At 38.8% G+C, this 14684-nt stretch overlaps 1 protein-coding gene and 1 long non-coding RNA gene across 2 annotated transcripts in view; one reads left to right on the top strand and one right to left on the bottom strand.

The window, feature by feature from the left end:
• otog (otogelin) overlaps positions 1 to 14684 on the bottom strand; it is a 103189-nt gene that overhangs the window by 36205 nt on the left and 52300 nt on the right. The window contains exons 24-35 of the mRNA XM_034299740.2: positions 6616 to 6723; positions 6275 to 6413; positions 6024 to 6158; positions 5213 to 5356; positions 4985 to 5104; positions 2945 to 3061; positions 2373 to 2529; positions 2127 to 2153; positions 1732 to 1899; positions 733 to 1011; positions 539 to 656; positions 366 to 445 (exon numbers count right to left, since the gene is read on the bottom strand). Coding sequence (XP_034155631.2) covers positions 366 to 445; positions 539 to 656; positions 733 to 1011; positions 1732 to 1899; positions 2127 to 2153; positions 2373 to 2529; positions 2945 to 3061; positions 4985 to 5104; positions 5213 to 5356; positions 6024 to 6158; positions 6275 to 6413; positions 6616 to 6723 — 1592 coding nt within the window. The remainder of the gene's footprint in view (positions 1 to 365; positions 446 to 538; positions 657 to 732; positions 1012 to 1731; positions 1900 to 2126; positions 2154 to 2372; positions 2530 to 2944; positions 3062 to 4984; positions 5105 to 5212; positions 5357 to 6023; positions 6159 to 6274; positions 6414 to 6615; positions 6724 to 14684) is intronic.
• The window catches only part of LOC128317458 (uncharacterized), a 33362-nt gene that overhangs the window by 6014 nt on the left and 12664 nt on the right, over positions 1 to 14684 (top strand). The window lies entirely within an intron of this gene.

Below are 14684 nucleotides of genomic sequence, written 5' to 3'. Positions count from 1 at the left end.
AAAAAGAGTGACACAGCGAGCATGAAGATGGAATGAGAAATGCTTTGAGACTTACAGTCAGCTCCACAAGTACTAGGAAGTAAAAGCAAATTTTCTATGCATTCAAATAAATTGAAATGGTGACAAATTTTTAGTAATTCTAGTTATATATGTGTTTCATTACTTTGGAAGAGAAGCAACTTGGGCATTATAAGTAGAAGAAATAGGTTTGAAACAATAAGCACTATAGAGTCATCTCATGAGAAGAGAGGAACACAACAACACCAACAACATGGGCAAATCAGTGCTGGCATTGTGATTGCTGGCATTAGTAACATTTTCAGTAATGGAGCTAGCAATAAAATAACAGTAAAGACATATCTTACAGTCCTCCAGATAGACACATCTTTGAGTCATCTCATCCATGACCATATGAGCTGGACACTGCGGAAGACATCCCTCAACTCTGCAAAGTGAATAATACAAAGAATAACCCCATACTCACAAGGTAACTTTAAAGCATAGAAAGGTACAAGCACATGTTTATGTGTGTTCTTACTTTAGGATGGTGACACAGCTCAGAGCTGCAGGATCGCTACATGTCCTAAAACACGGACTTATGCAAGATTCATACCGCCACTGGCACTGAGGGCTTATTGAGTAGTCTGTAGTGCTGCCTGTCAGAAACAATATTCAGCATAAGCATGAATGTGTGTGCATGCATGAAAATTGGTTTACGTGATACTGACTCACCAGCAAGTTTGAAGAGAGTGGCTCTGCGGTAGCGAGCTGAGTGATTGTATTTCAGAAGTTGCAGTTTATACAGCATGTAGTGTAGAAAGTATCCAGGCCACATAAGTGACTCTAGTGAATCAAATCCAGTGATCCAGGTGTCCCTATGCAGTATAAATGTTGCTGCATCACAAAATTCCCTGCTGTCCTCCCACTTACGCAGTCTTAAGTGGCCACTGGGCTCTGCGAGGAGGAAATAATTTGGCCTGTCTGCTGCTTCAAATGATACTAATGATGAATCTAAAACACAAAAACATCCAGTAAGTTTAAATATTGCTGAAAAGTAAATAATGAAAGGTAAGATACTGTATGTTACACAGATACAATGCAATAAGGAACTTATTTATAATGTTTGTTTACTAAAAATGAATAATGTCTATGCTTTAGTCACTCAGTCTTAGCTTGGTAATTTGACGTCTCATTCAAATCATATAAACCATATCACACCTCTGCCCAGACACGTTGAGTTAATGAATGAATGAATACTTATAAGCTAAAAATGTAGCCCTGATCCAAAGTGACTGAACATAATGGACTAAGTCTCATATAATGCCAACTTTTAGTAAAAAGGTTTCCTTAAGAATCATTTGGATGGATAACAGTTCTATCTTGGAAAAAAATGTCTATTTGGAATCATTTTTTGAAATAGAGACCCTTTGTTCTAGGGTTCCACATAGAAGCTTTAAAGGTTACCTTACACTGAAGAACCATTTGGGGCTCTAGATAGAGCATTTCCCCCCCTGAAAATCTCCATTATGTTAAATTCTTTTTCAGAAAAGTAACTTGATGCTTCTACTCACTCACTGTTGAAACGTTTAGAAAGATTCAGTCCCTGTTGTTTTTCTGACACACCCCTTTCTGCTACATACTTCCCAGATTTTTTACGTTCTCAAGAAAATACAGCAGTACGTAGGTATGTATGTATGTATGTGTCTGACCACATGTGCACATATGTGTTACCATGCGGTCGGGTTTTACTGAGTCCTGGAGTCATCATGAACAGAGTCACAACACCATCAGTGCTTGACACTCCCCTCTTCAGAAACACCAATCCACTTGTCCAATTGGCTGCCAATAGCAAATTCTTCTCTCTATAGGTCAGCAGCCTAAAAGGACCTTTACCTAGAACTGTACAAAGATATTTATTATGCAGGTACAAACACACCCACCCACACACACATGCAACCACCCACACACACTTACCCATACACCCACCTACCCACACAAAAAACACACAGGCAGTCTGCTGTCTGCCCACCCAGCTGCCTGTCTGCCCACCCACACCAACACCCCGATGACCCCCATGAGAAAGTGTAATGCTTGCCAAATGCAGAGTGAGTAAATTATGTGCATACCTTTATTGTAGTATTCACAGTCATATGCTGTAATCCATAACAGAAAAATAGTTACTCTTGCTTCTAATGATCAGTCAGTAATTGCTCTGTCATCAGTTAAATCATCAGTTAAACAGCATAATAATAATAAGAACATGAGAAACATCCCCTTCTTCTCTTAATCTTTTAATCTCTTAACAAACCCAATACAGTGACTATGCTGTGCTTATCATTGTAAGTTTTGTGGATGGGTGGGTGGTCACTCACGGCATAGAGAGGGTGACCGCCAATCAATAGGAATTCCCTGCTGGCAGCAGCTGTGAGCATATGTTGCCAAACTTGTACAGAAACATTCACAGTCACCACCATGACTGCAGCTGCATGTATCCACCAGGCAGTTCATATAATACCACGTCACATCCACCTACAGAGCATCACACACAGTAACACATACATTAATTTGCCAGGAAAGTCAGTGCCAGCATTTATAGGACATTTGTTTTTAAGTCAGATGTATGTAGGCATACATGCTTTAACAGTACATGTATGTATGTCAGTTTTATGTTTATGCTGAATTCTCTTTGATTTCTGTACTGTACCAGTGTCTGCTCTAAAACTGTGATGCCTGATGAATTTCAATTAAACTTATTCAGGAATCAAAACAAACACCATGACATACACACAAAATATCTGCCAAGGCACTATACACTCATGCATACAGTAAGTACAAACACACACTTATGCATGCACAAAAGTAAATACACACAATAGTTCCCCTAGTTCTGATATTGCACAGCTCTCCTATTCTAAATACTGATGAGAGTAATTCAACAACTCACCACCGGATGACAGGCTTGGAATACTTCACTGAGGAGAATCCCACACTGCCTTTTGGCAAAAGGTTCTCGGATTGGATTCAAAGTGCATGGATGCCTTATATCAGGACTTTTAATACACTACATATACACACATATTCAAAACAGATAAAAGACATAGAAAATCCAAAATATAACATATGTTTATATGTTATATATATATATATATATATATATATATATATATATATATATATATATATACCAAAAATAACACAACCAATATAAATAATCAATATAAAAACATAAACCATTCTTTATATATATTTACATTTGCTGTATGTTAACATCTTACCAAAATTTATTATCTATTATTATTATTTTATATACATTGCTATTTTAGAGCTGTCATCTAAAAGTCATAAATGAAATTGAAAACAAGCCTAGAATATTAGTCTCACCTTTTACAATTTTAAATTGGACATGTATGGTGATACTTATCTGGATGTCATTCCTTGACCAAATCACTATGTGAAACATAACCTTAGAAAGGAAATTAGCTCAGGTTTTTTTTTTTTTTTAATTTAATTTTACACTAGTCTTAATAACACTTAAAATCCTCCACCTACTGTGTATGTACATTTATACTAGGGATGTAATTGAATAAAAATATATTATTCAGATTGAATGATAATATGTACATGAATACAAATACAGATAGGAGGTGCACTATTCCTTTTTTTAGAAAGTCTGCCAGAAAGTATTTATTCCAGGAGAAGCAATATAATATAACAAAATAAATAAGCAACTTCTACAAATACTAACATGCAAAAAATGCAACAGAATTAATTATTTAATCCATAACAAATTTAATCCCCCCCCCCCCACACAATCTTTGATGAAACATCTTTTAATTGCATGCAAGCTTCTATTTTAACTGCCACTTAAATCCATACCAGCTGTGAAACACATCATAAAAAGCATAACCCTCTGTACTGCTATGAATTGTATGCAGCATAATTGAAGCATAAGTCAGAAATAGATTAATAAATAACATCATTCTATTAAAATTGATATGCTGTTAAAATGTCAAATTTATTCTCAGTCAATTTTACAATTTGCAGATACTCTCAGGCACAGACCTTTAATTCTCCTACAATATGGAGCAATTTGTTAAAAAAATATGTGGCAGAGATCACTTTTCACAGAGAAAGTCATCTCTCTCTTTAACAATTGTTTGCTTGTAATGTGATCATATATAATTAGCATATATATGCAGTGATTCATGAGCGTTCAGTTTCACTGATAAACACAAAGTATGTTTATCATGTTTTTGGAAACAAACTATTACATACAGCAGGTGCTAATTTGCTAATTATGTGTTCTTTGTAAGCTTAATAGTGTGTTGTTTGTTTTAATGTTACTATATGTGTTATACCAGCATGTTATTACGTGTTTGTCACCCCTGCCATGTTTTCCCATGTTAAACAATAGTTTTGTTTCTTTCTTAGTGACAGGACAATATACTGTTTTAATTGGAGACCTAGATAGTACATTAGAGGATTAATCTTGTATTTAATATGATTAAGGAGAACAATCCGATCTTTGCCCATGGCCTGGTGCCGGAGAGTGTGAAATCTATCATTCTCTTTATATTTATCATTGACCATCTGTATATTTTCTCTTTAATGCCTTTCAGTCACTGCATTTGCCTGATATACTGTATGTGTAAAAAAAAAAAAACTCTGCATGGTATTAGATGACTGTGGATTTTGGACTGTTGGCATTTAAAATAAAAAGCGTATATTGAAGTCTCAGCATTTGTGATGCTACCACGAAAATATATTTGCTGTACTTCTTATATTTTGCTTTTTTACGTCTTATATTTTCAGTCTCTGCAAAACAGCATGGTCAGCTCTAGCTTTCTTTGTGATACAGTTTCAAAATTGATCAGATTTGTAAAAATAAATAAAGTAAGTTTTCCCAGTTTAAAAAACATTTCCTTCTGGAGAAAGTGTGCATGTAGTTGTATTTGTTAATGTATACTCTATGTGTGTGACTTGCCTCTGCTGCTGTCCAGCTGTTGCCAAACTCCTGTGGTGTTGATAAATCCATGTTGTCTGGAGTTTTCATTTCATTTACTGTCTTCAGATCAAAATTCCCACACAGACCAGAGAGTTTACCCTGAAGTTTACACAAACACAAGCACACACACGCATGAACCGCGCACATGCACACACCCACACATACACAGTTCAAATTGAGATGTGTGTGACTATGTGTGTGTGAGACCTGCCACTGAGGTCCAGCTTGTATGTGGATGGTGGTTTTTCTGTCCCACAGCACTGAAATCTCATACTGTGTTAGATGGATAATGGTGAAGTAGCCCGCATTCAATATATACACATTTTGTCTGTCAGTTACACTGGATGGATTCTGCACACAGGTAAATGGACATAAACACATTAACACTTGCAATCGCCTTAACTGCTATAGGTAAAAAATCAATTAAACTGGCAAGCATCAGAGAAAAAAGCCCTCTAAGACTTGATCAAAATACTCATAAATAGTTAATATTGTTTACTGAATCTTCAGCAGCAGTACTTTCACATTATTTAAAATAATATTAATAGATAAACTTTGTATGTAGAGAAAGCCACACAACATAAATCAGACTGTCAAGACTGACTCATCAAATTCCTTAAGTGGGTAACAACATGCATCAAAATTAAGATATTATGAAAGTAATTAATATTAAAAATGCCTTATTTAATTGTGGTTTACACATCTTTAGGGTGTTGCCCTTCTAACTCTTAGCAGAACAACTATTAGCGGATTACTTGGGTCATCAAACACATGACTTCTCTTGAGTTACTTGCATAATTACCTAGTTTATCTAGTTTTAAATTATTAGCCATTTATAACTGAAATTGGTAACGAATTACTGTATTCCACAATATTAGATATCCTTATCTTTTCAAAAACTCATCACATATACCACATGTACCGCAAGAAGTGAGTGAATAATAAATGGTCAAATCTTGCAACATGTAATTTAAAAAAAAAAAAACTCTGGAGAGATTTCCATGGTGAGAAAACTCACAGGTTTGCCACTTTCATCGTCAAAAACAATGATGGACTGTCCAATGGAAATGAAAAGGGATTTTCTGCAGATCACACCACTTTCAAAGCAGTCCACATTCTCTGCTGTAACACTCAATGTTACATTAGCTGAGCTCTGAAAAACACACACATGCCACAGATACAGACAAGTTATAAAGAAAAGTTGGCAAAAACATCATCAGTACAGGAAGAACTTTTCTTGAAAAAGTGGAGGCTCACCGCATCTCATACCTTTAACAAGTAAACTTTACAGTCTCCAATGTAGTCAAATAGCAATCCATCAAACGTACGGTAGTGTCGGTCTCCATACACAGTGCACATTGATGCACATGGACGGAAGTCACACTGGAATGAACCATGCTGACACACACTAACACACAACATGCACAGTTAGACACTTGCTGTCTACTTTACAGAGGTTCTTTTTGAAGGATGGGTTGCCTCTAGTATTTCATTTGGACTACACAATGGCAAAAGAGTACTGCTGTCTACATTCTCCCTGAATATTTCTGATGGAAGTTTGAATTTAATAAAGCTAGTGTGTAGGTCCTGTTTGCAAGTTAGTGACTTACCACTGGTGGCAAGGTGAGGACACTCTATCCCCTGGGTAATACTCTTTACCCTTCCATAAACATGGGCATGCAACAGGCTCAAAGCAATCATCACCATGCTTTAAAAGTCTTGAGAATAAAGACACAGACACAATTATGCATTAGACACTCCACATCCTATGTTCAGATGGTTGAGAATGAAAGTGGTCACCTGAGAAAAACTGGTGACCTGGTGATTCTCATTGTCTCTCCCCAGCGCCCCTTCCCTTCCCCCAAACACACACACACACACACACACACATACAGAGAGCCGTTTCAAATCTCTGGAGATAAAGATCTTGTAATCTTTCAAGCTGAATCATTTTCGTTCATCTTAGGGCCCTGAATGGGACATAACGGTGAAAGTTCTAGTGCAGTGTCTGTAAGCACTGTGTAAACCTAGACTTCTGATAGAAAGGTGCTAACAGCTCCCTTTCTCCACCAGCCAGCATGCTAGATCACTTACAGTCTTCAAAGCACCCACCATAACCATGGATCTTCAAGCATTGCTTAATATTCTATATCACTGTCCAACTTAAGCACTTTTTCTCACTCTCTTTTCTCTGATACAATTTTTCTTTTTGTTTTTTAGCACAAGCTATCAGATCTCTGATATCTGATTATATAGTCACTCTTGGTGGTCTTTCAGTTATATTGTGTACAGCAGTGAAACATCTTGATGCGATTATTAATTATTCGCTCATTTGAAGCACAAGTAAATAATATTACTAAGACAGCCTTTTTCATTTCAGAAACATTGCTCAACTAAGAAACATACAATGTCATTACATAATGCAGAAAAACTAGTTCATACTTTTATTACTTTCAGACTGGATGCCTGTTGTAATGCCTTGCTCTCAAGATGTTCCAGTAGGTGCATAAGCTCCACTTTGGCTGTAATCGCAATTACTGTCCCATGCTTATCCCAGGATTCCTATTCACAATGGCCCATGTTCAGAGTTATGTGTGTGTAGTAAGCAGTCACTATCAAAATTATGCACAATGGTATTCAGACCTAGGCAGGTAGGACTTAACTTGCGCAGTTATGCATGGGCCAGAGTTTGCAGAACACAAATAGAATAAATACATACATTAAATACATAACTACAACACTGTTAATTAATTATTAGCATTGTCCCTCAAAATTCCAAATTTAAAGTACAGCTCAGTTTAGCTGTGATAAAATGACCTACATCCCCTGCACACATTACAATTTCATGACCCCCAACATAACTCCCATTTATCATTCATACATCACAATATTAGTCTTTTGATTGTTATTATTTAAAAAAAAATCTCTTGCTTTTATCTTACATCTTAATACATTTATCAACAAAGAAAAGAAGGTGATCTTCTTCAGTCCGCATTTAGCATGTGTTTGTGTTTAAAAGTGGTAGTCTGGATGCTATTGAAAAACCCCATCTCAGGAACCTCTATTCAGGAAAACTCTGGCAACTTTGAAGGTATGAACTACACAGAGATAAGTTTAATAATTTGAATGGGGGTACCGGAAAATCAACTTAAGCAGTTGTATAACTCCTCTCTGAATATGAGAGCCTGTCCCTGCATAAATATTGCCATAACTTTTGATCTTAAATTGTTAAGTCTGAATACAGCCCAATATCCTCATACCGGACATCCTTTCAACACACTTAGTATTGTTTGCCTTTTCTTTTCACAATTGTATACTACAATATACAAATTCCCAATTTCCCAAAAGGTGTATAAACCTCAGTCTTCCACATGATATTCTGACACTGTACCTGCCCAAGCATATAATACACAATTCAAAAATGGTCCAAAACTAGGGTTTTAAGTGACTTCTATAAATAGTTGAATAGTTGAAACATGAATTGCTTATTTTAAAAATGTTAAATAAAATATAAACAAAATAAAACCAACTCAGCTAATGTATTCAGTATTTAAACATATTTACATACTCACTTGCCTGTCAATCGCCTTTCCATTTATTGCACTTGTAAGTAATAAAGACATTAGAAGAGGTGATGCACATTTTATTTAACATTTTTAAATACATTGTCCATGCTTGATTGTTTTCATTTTAGAAATATTTTATTACATTTTGTTGAGAGGTGCCCTTTATTAAAAGTGGTCTCTGTTATTCTTTCTCTTTGAGGCTATGTTTCCTTGTAGAGCTATATTTTCATCAGTAGGGAAATTAGTTTGGCTGCTCTGTTCAGTAACTTGCAAAATAGTCTTTAAAAACTGACATGAAAAATAATTGCTATATGTGATTGTGATCAAGCCTGAAAAAAATCATGATATTTTTGTCAGATCACCCAACCCTAGGGTGCATGGCACCGTCTGATAGACTGGTGTCCAGTCCAGGGTGTTCTATATGGGCTCCAGATTCACAGTGGGCTCCAGAGTCACAGCGACCCTGACCAAGACAAAGTGGTTACTGAAAGTGAATGTGTGAGTGTATGTACTGTATGTAAAAGACCATCTGAAAGTCCCCCAGGAAGATGTGACTCACTGTAAAGCTGCTTTGTGACAATGTCCATTGTTAAAATCTCATCACAAATAAAATTATATTAAATTGAATTGAGACTAGGCCTTTTTACTCTATTGTCTGTGTAGGTCATGTCACAAAGGAGTGTGGCATACAAACACAGGAGCTTATAACCATTAGTTGCACCTGACGTAACACATCTGGCCTTTGTATGCACTGACTGTGGCAGTCACCAATCATCAGGGAACCCACAGCAAGCAGGAGTAGAGCATCATGGTCCAGGCTGGATTCCTGTTTGTTTCACTGTTCCCTCTAGTTCTTCCATTTTTTCCCCTTCCTCGTGTTTTCTGTTTTTTTCACTTCCTGTTTGTGTATGTGTCTGTGTGTGTCATTGGGCAAGGCACGCTTCCTGATTGCTTCGGCAGACACACCTACTCCTAATATCCTTGTCAAAATCCAGCTTATATGAACCCTGCCAGATCGCTCCGGCTTCCATTGCAGTAACACGTCAGGCCTCCTCATGTTTATTCTTCCCTTGTTGTTTAGTGTTTGTTTGTTGCTGATTTCTGTCATGTTTCCTGTTGTTCTTCCTGTGCTCCAGGTCCACGATTTACCCAGATGCTTGCTTGTTTCCTGCTACGCCCAGCCCAACTCCCACGCTGCTGACCTGAGTTCGAATACCGGCCTCAAAAGACATGCCTACCACGCTCCTTTCCCTCCTTTCCTTTCTCTTATCTTCAGTAAAATCTGTTTAACCTTCTATCCATGTGTCTGTGTTCTGCTTCTGGGTCCTCACTGGTAGAATGATCTGGCCAACATGGACCCAGCAGAACCAGATCCCCTTCATTCAGCTCTGTCCAGCCATGGTGCTCTCCGTGGCCAGCTTGAGCAACAGCTCCTTGAACTCACCGAGAACCGCACCATGGCGAGCCAGGTAGATCTCCTCAGCCAGCACCTCAACCGCATCTTCCCCCAATTGGTCCAGACTCTCCCTAGCTCCCAGTCCAGTCAGCCTGTCCCTGTGGCCTCCTCTGCTCCCTCCCCCAGTCTTCCATGGCATGAACCACACATTCCTGACCCTGAACTGTACATGGGTGATCTAGGAAAGTGTAAGTCCTTTCTTTGGCCCTCCTGATCTATCAGCCATGCCTCCTGAGTACCATGACCTGGAAGAGGTCTTCAGCAAGGACCAGGCCCTCTCCATACCACCTCAGTGCCGATATGCCATAGACCTGCTCCCTGGGGCTCCCCTGCCATCCAGTTGACTGTACAACCTTTTTTGCCTGGAGAGAAAGGCCATGGAACAATATATCAATGACTCCCTTGCCACTGGCATTATCCAACCCTCCTTGTGCCCTCTGGATGCCAGCTTCTTTTTTGTGGCCAAGAAAGACCACTTCCTCTGCCTTTGCATTGTTTACCAGGGCTTAACCAGCATCATAATGAAAAATAAGTACCCCCTGCCTCTCCTTAGCTCAGCCTTCGAGCCACTTCATGGGGGCCACCATTTTTACCAAATCAGACCTGTAGAACGCACACCACCTCGTCAGAATCAGAGAGGGGGGGTGAGTGGAAGATGGTGTTTAACACCCCACCCGGGCCACTTTGAGTATCTGGTCATGCCCTTGGTTCTCATTAATGCTTCAGCAATCCAGAGTGGCCCAGACCCACAACCCTGAAACAGCTCCAATGATTCCTGGGGTTTGCCCACTTTTATTGCCGCTTCATCAGGGATTACAGCCAGGTCGCGGCACCCTTCACCAGGCTCACTTCCACCTCCACTCCCTTTGTATGGATCCCTGAAGCAGATCATGCATTCACCAAACTCATGATGCTGTTCACCTTGGCCCCTGTGTTAATTCAACTGGATCCCTCCCGACAGTTCGTAATGGAGGTAGACTCCTCAGACTAAGGTGAGGGAATTGTGAGTTGCTGGCAGTGAAGTTGGCCCTTGAGGAATGGAGGCATTGGCTCGAGGGGGCTGAACACCCATTCATTGTGTGGACCAATCAAAAGAACTTGGCCTACATCTATACCGCCAAGCAGCTGAACTCTTGCCAGGTTCGACTTATCCATCACATACATCCCCGGCTCCAAGAACACTAAGCCTGATGCCCTCTCCCGCCAATTCACCCCTGAAGAAGTCCCCTCGAGTCCTGACATTATCATCCCTCCTTCCTGTGTGGTAGGGGCTGTTAAACGGGAGACTGAGGCTGCGGTCAAGAGAGCTCAACACACCCAACTTGACCCATGTAATGGGCCCCCTAGCCACTCATTTGTCCATAATTCTGTGCATTCACAGGTCCTCCAGTGGGGGTCATTCTTCCTGGTTTGCCTGTCATCCTGGTTCTAGGCATACCCTGGATCTGCTGAGGCGGCACTTCTGGTGGCTGACCATGGACTTGTGGTGGGAACTCCTTGCTAGAGGGGGAGACCAGTGACAAAAACACCACCAACACCACCATCCTTACCATCATAGATCGCTTTTCCAAGGTAGTGTATTTTGTGGCTCTCCCCAAGCTTCCCACAGCCCGTGAAACTGCAGATCTCCTTCCCTCCATGTCTTCCAGCTGCACCTACCCTGGATCGAGTACATCCACAATCTCCCAAGTTGAAATCCCAGCCTTGACAGAGGCACCCTGCCATGCTCTTTTCCCCCACACTCCGACCTACTCCTACCTTCAATAAAACCCATTTAAACTTCTACCCTAGTGTCTGTGGTCTGCTTCTGGGTCCTCTTGGTTATAACATAGAGGTTCATGGCTACGATTAACTACCTGAAAGAACAGAACAATGTTGTGTTCCAGGTTTAGCCCATTGACATTTCAGTCACCACTTACTACTCCTGTTTCTGAAAGATATGCCCAATTAATGATTAATTGATTAATTTTTATATCTTTTGATGTAATGAAAATGTGATAATTTGGTGAGACAGGGAATAGGAATGTATTTAAGCAGCTTATAAGTCATTTGATCCAGCTATGCACCTGTTTACACGGTAAATACATCATTAATATTATTACTCTCCTTCATTAGTGCAGGAATTTCCCTATTTAAAAAAAACTACTTGCAGTCCATTACCAGAAACAACCAGATCGCCACATAACTGTGTGTGTGTGTGTGGGTGGGTGTGATGATCTCTATTTCAAGATTGTGTGAAGAACCAATAAAGCGTTCTCCTTTTTTTGTGCCTGCTCATAAAGTGCACTACATATCCATTAATTTGATGGAGCGCGAAGTGAAGAGAGACGAGAGACTAAGAACATGTACACTCACTGAGCACTTTATTAGGAACACTTGTACATCTACACATTCATGCAAGTATCTTATCAGCCAATTGTCTGGCAGCAGTGCAATGCATAAAATCATGCAGATATGGGCCAGCAGCTTCGGGTAATGTTCATATGAACCATCAGAATGGGGGAAAAAATGTGATCTCAGTGATTTCGACTGGGGCATGATTGTTGGTGCCAGATGGGCTGGTCTGACTATTTCTGAAACTGCGGATCTACTGGGATTTTCATGCACAGTAGTCTCTAGAGATTACTCTATGGAATGGTGCAGTAAAGAAAAACATCCAGTGAGTGGCAGTTCTAGGGACAGAAATGCCTTGTTGATGAGAGAAGTCAATAGAGAATGGCTAAACTGGTTCAAGCTGACAGAAAGGCTATATTAGAATATTAGTATAGTGTTTGTAATAAAGTGTTCAGTGAGTGCATATTCTTACCATAGAAGCATGAGGGAATTGTTCTTAAAGCTCTTTCCAACTGTTACATATTTTCAATATTTGTAAAACAGATATAGCCTGTATAAGGGGTAAAAAGACCAGTAAACCAGTAAAAAGAGGTAGACTAGTCATCTCCTTAAAACAAAAACTGATTAACTGATACACTATATACAATGTGATCTCAATGTGAATCACTACAGTGAATCATGAATTGGTTTCATCTAGTCTGAAATATAACACATAGACTGCTGTTTTTGTACTGTCTGCCTGCATTTCCTTACTGCCTGCCTCTAATCGACATCCCCCAGCCACTAGTTGATGTATTAGTCTAATAAACCAATTTATGCAATCCCTAAAACATATTTTTTAAAAAACAAAAACTTTAATTGGTCTAAAAAAAGTTATCCCCTAATAGTGCATACAATACAATATCTTCTGGCAGTCATTATTTTGCCTAGAATTCTACCATCAGAGCCTATGTTATTGGTGTTAAGCAATAGAATTGACAATAATAAGTTAAAAAAAATGAATATCCTTAGTTTATAGCCATTTAAAGGCTCACAAAAATACTGATATGGACCAGGTAGAATTTGAATTTGGCACACCTGGAGGAAGGGATCTTCATGATGCTGATCATTTCTGTCCATTTCTTATCCTATTTATGGTCACTGGAGTCATTTAACAAAAACACTAACAACAATGTTATAGGACAACCTCTTTCCTTAATTACAAAAGCCACACAGAACTAAACAACAGTTCCTTGCTTGCATGTGAAGTAGCTTTGGACTACAATATCATGATGAATAGTATTCTTTTGATGGACCAGACACACCCAAAAGGACTTCCACTCCACTGGCCTACTAGAGCAAACACATTTTCTCCTGATCAACATTTTCTTACAGAAACATTTGTCCAGTTTTTTTATGGATTAAAAAAGGAGGAATGTATTAAAAAGGTCATTCCAAGCAGTTAATACAATATGTAGATCATCTAATTTCTTGCTGATTTCTTGCTGTCAACATATGCTAACAAACTTTTCTCTTCTGGGTCATTTTCAGAAAAATAATCATTGTAGTGGTTCTGGGAGAATCTATAATGATACTCTCCTGATAATAATTCAATACATTGCTATGGTTTTGTAAAAAACAAACAAAAATCCCAATCCTAAAATCAACAAGATCAAATCATCAGACAGTGCTTTCATAACCTCAGTCTTTCATAATCATCAAATTATAAGATTGATCATGTGCAATGCCAAAATTTCTCTATGCCAATTAGTATCATCAGTCTAAATTTGACAATCCACTGCTGTGCAGGTGTGGTAAATCAATCCGTTGCCATATCATGAGTTCTAGACTTATCAATACACTTCTTAACATGTGTTTGTCATAAAGGGCCTTTCTGACATTTTTGCTCCAAATGAGTCCAGATGCCAAGCAGTCAACTTGCAGGAACACCCATGACAGAACTCAGCCTTAAGATTCCATTCCATTCACTGGGGTAGATTTCCATTTAAAGGTCAATATAAGTCATAAGTAGATGAATCACACACACACACTCCCAGACATAAAAGCCATCTTAAATATCACAGCCCTCCTTGTGAACAGTCCCCCCACACTTTCCTGTCTCCCGTGTGCTCAGTCTTTCCTCACATAAGTGATGAATATTGAGCAGCATCTGTCTTTGTAAACTGTTCTTTTACAATTGTATTCAGCACTTCTAGAGCTTTGGCCTCTTTTGAAGGTTTCAGCATTCATTGTGTAAGCAACACTGCTAGGTAAACCAACTTACAAAGTTAAAATGGTTTAGAATAACAAAACAGATCTTGAAATCAATTGTCTTTTTTGGATA

This window comes from Pangasianodon hypophthalmus, chromosome 25, assembly GCF_027358585.1.
Source record: "Pangasianodon hypophthalmus isolate fPanHyp1 chromosome 25, fPanHyp1.pri, whole genome shotgun sequence".
Classification (NCBI taxonomy): Eukaryota; Metazoa; Chordata; class Actinopteri; order Siluriformes; family Pangasiidae; genus Pangasianodon; species Pangasianodon hypophthalmus.
The sequence above is the reverse complement of the archived record's forward strand: the minus strand, read 5'-3'. Positions and strand labels throughout refer to the sequence as shown.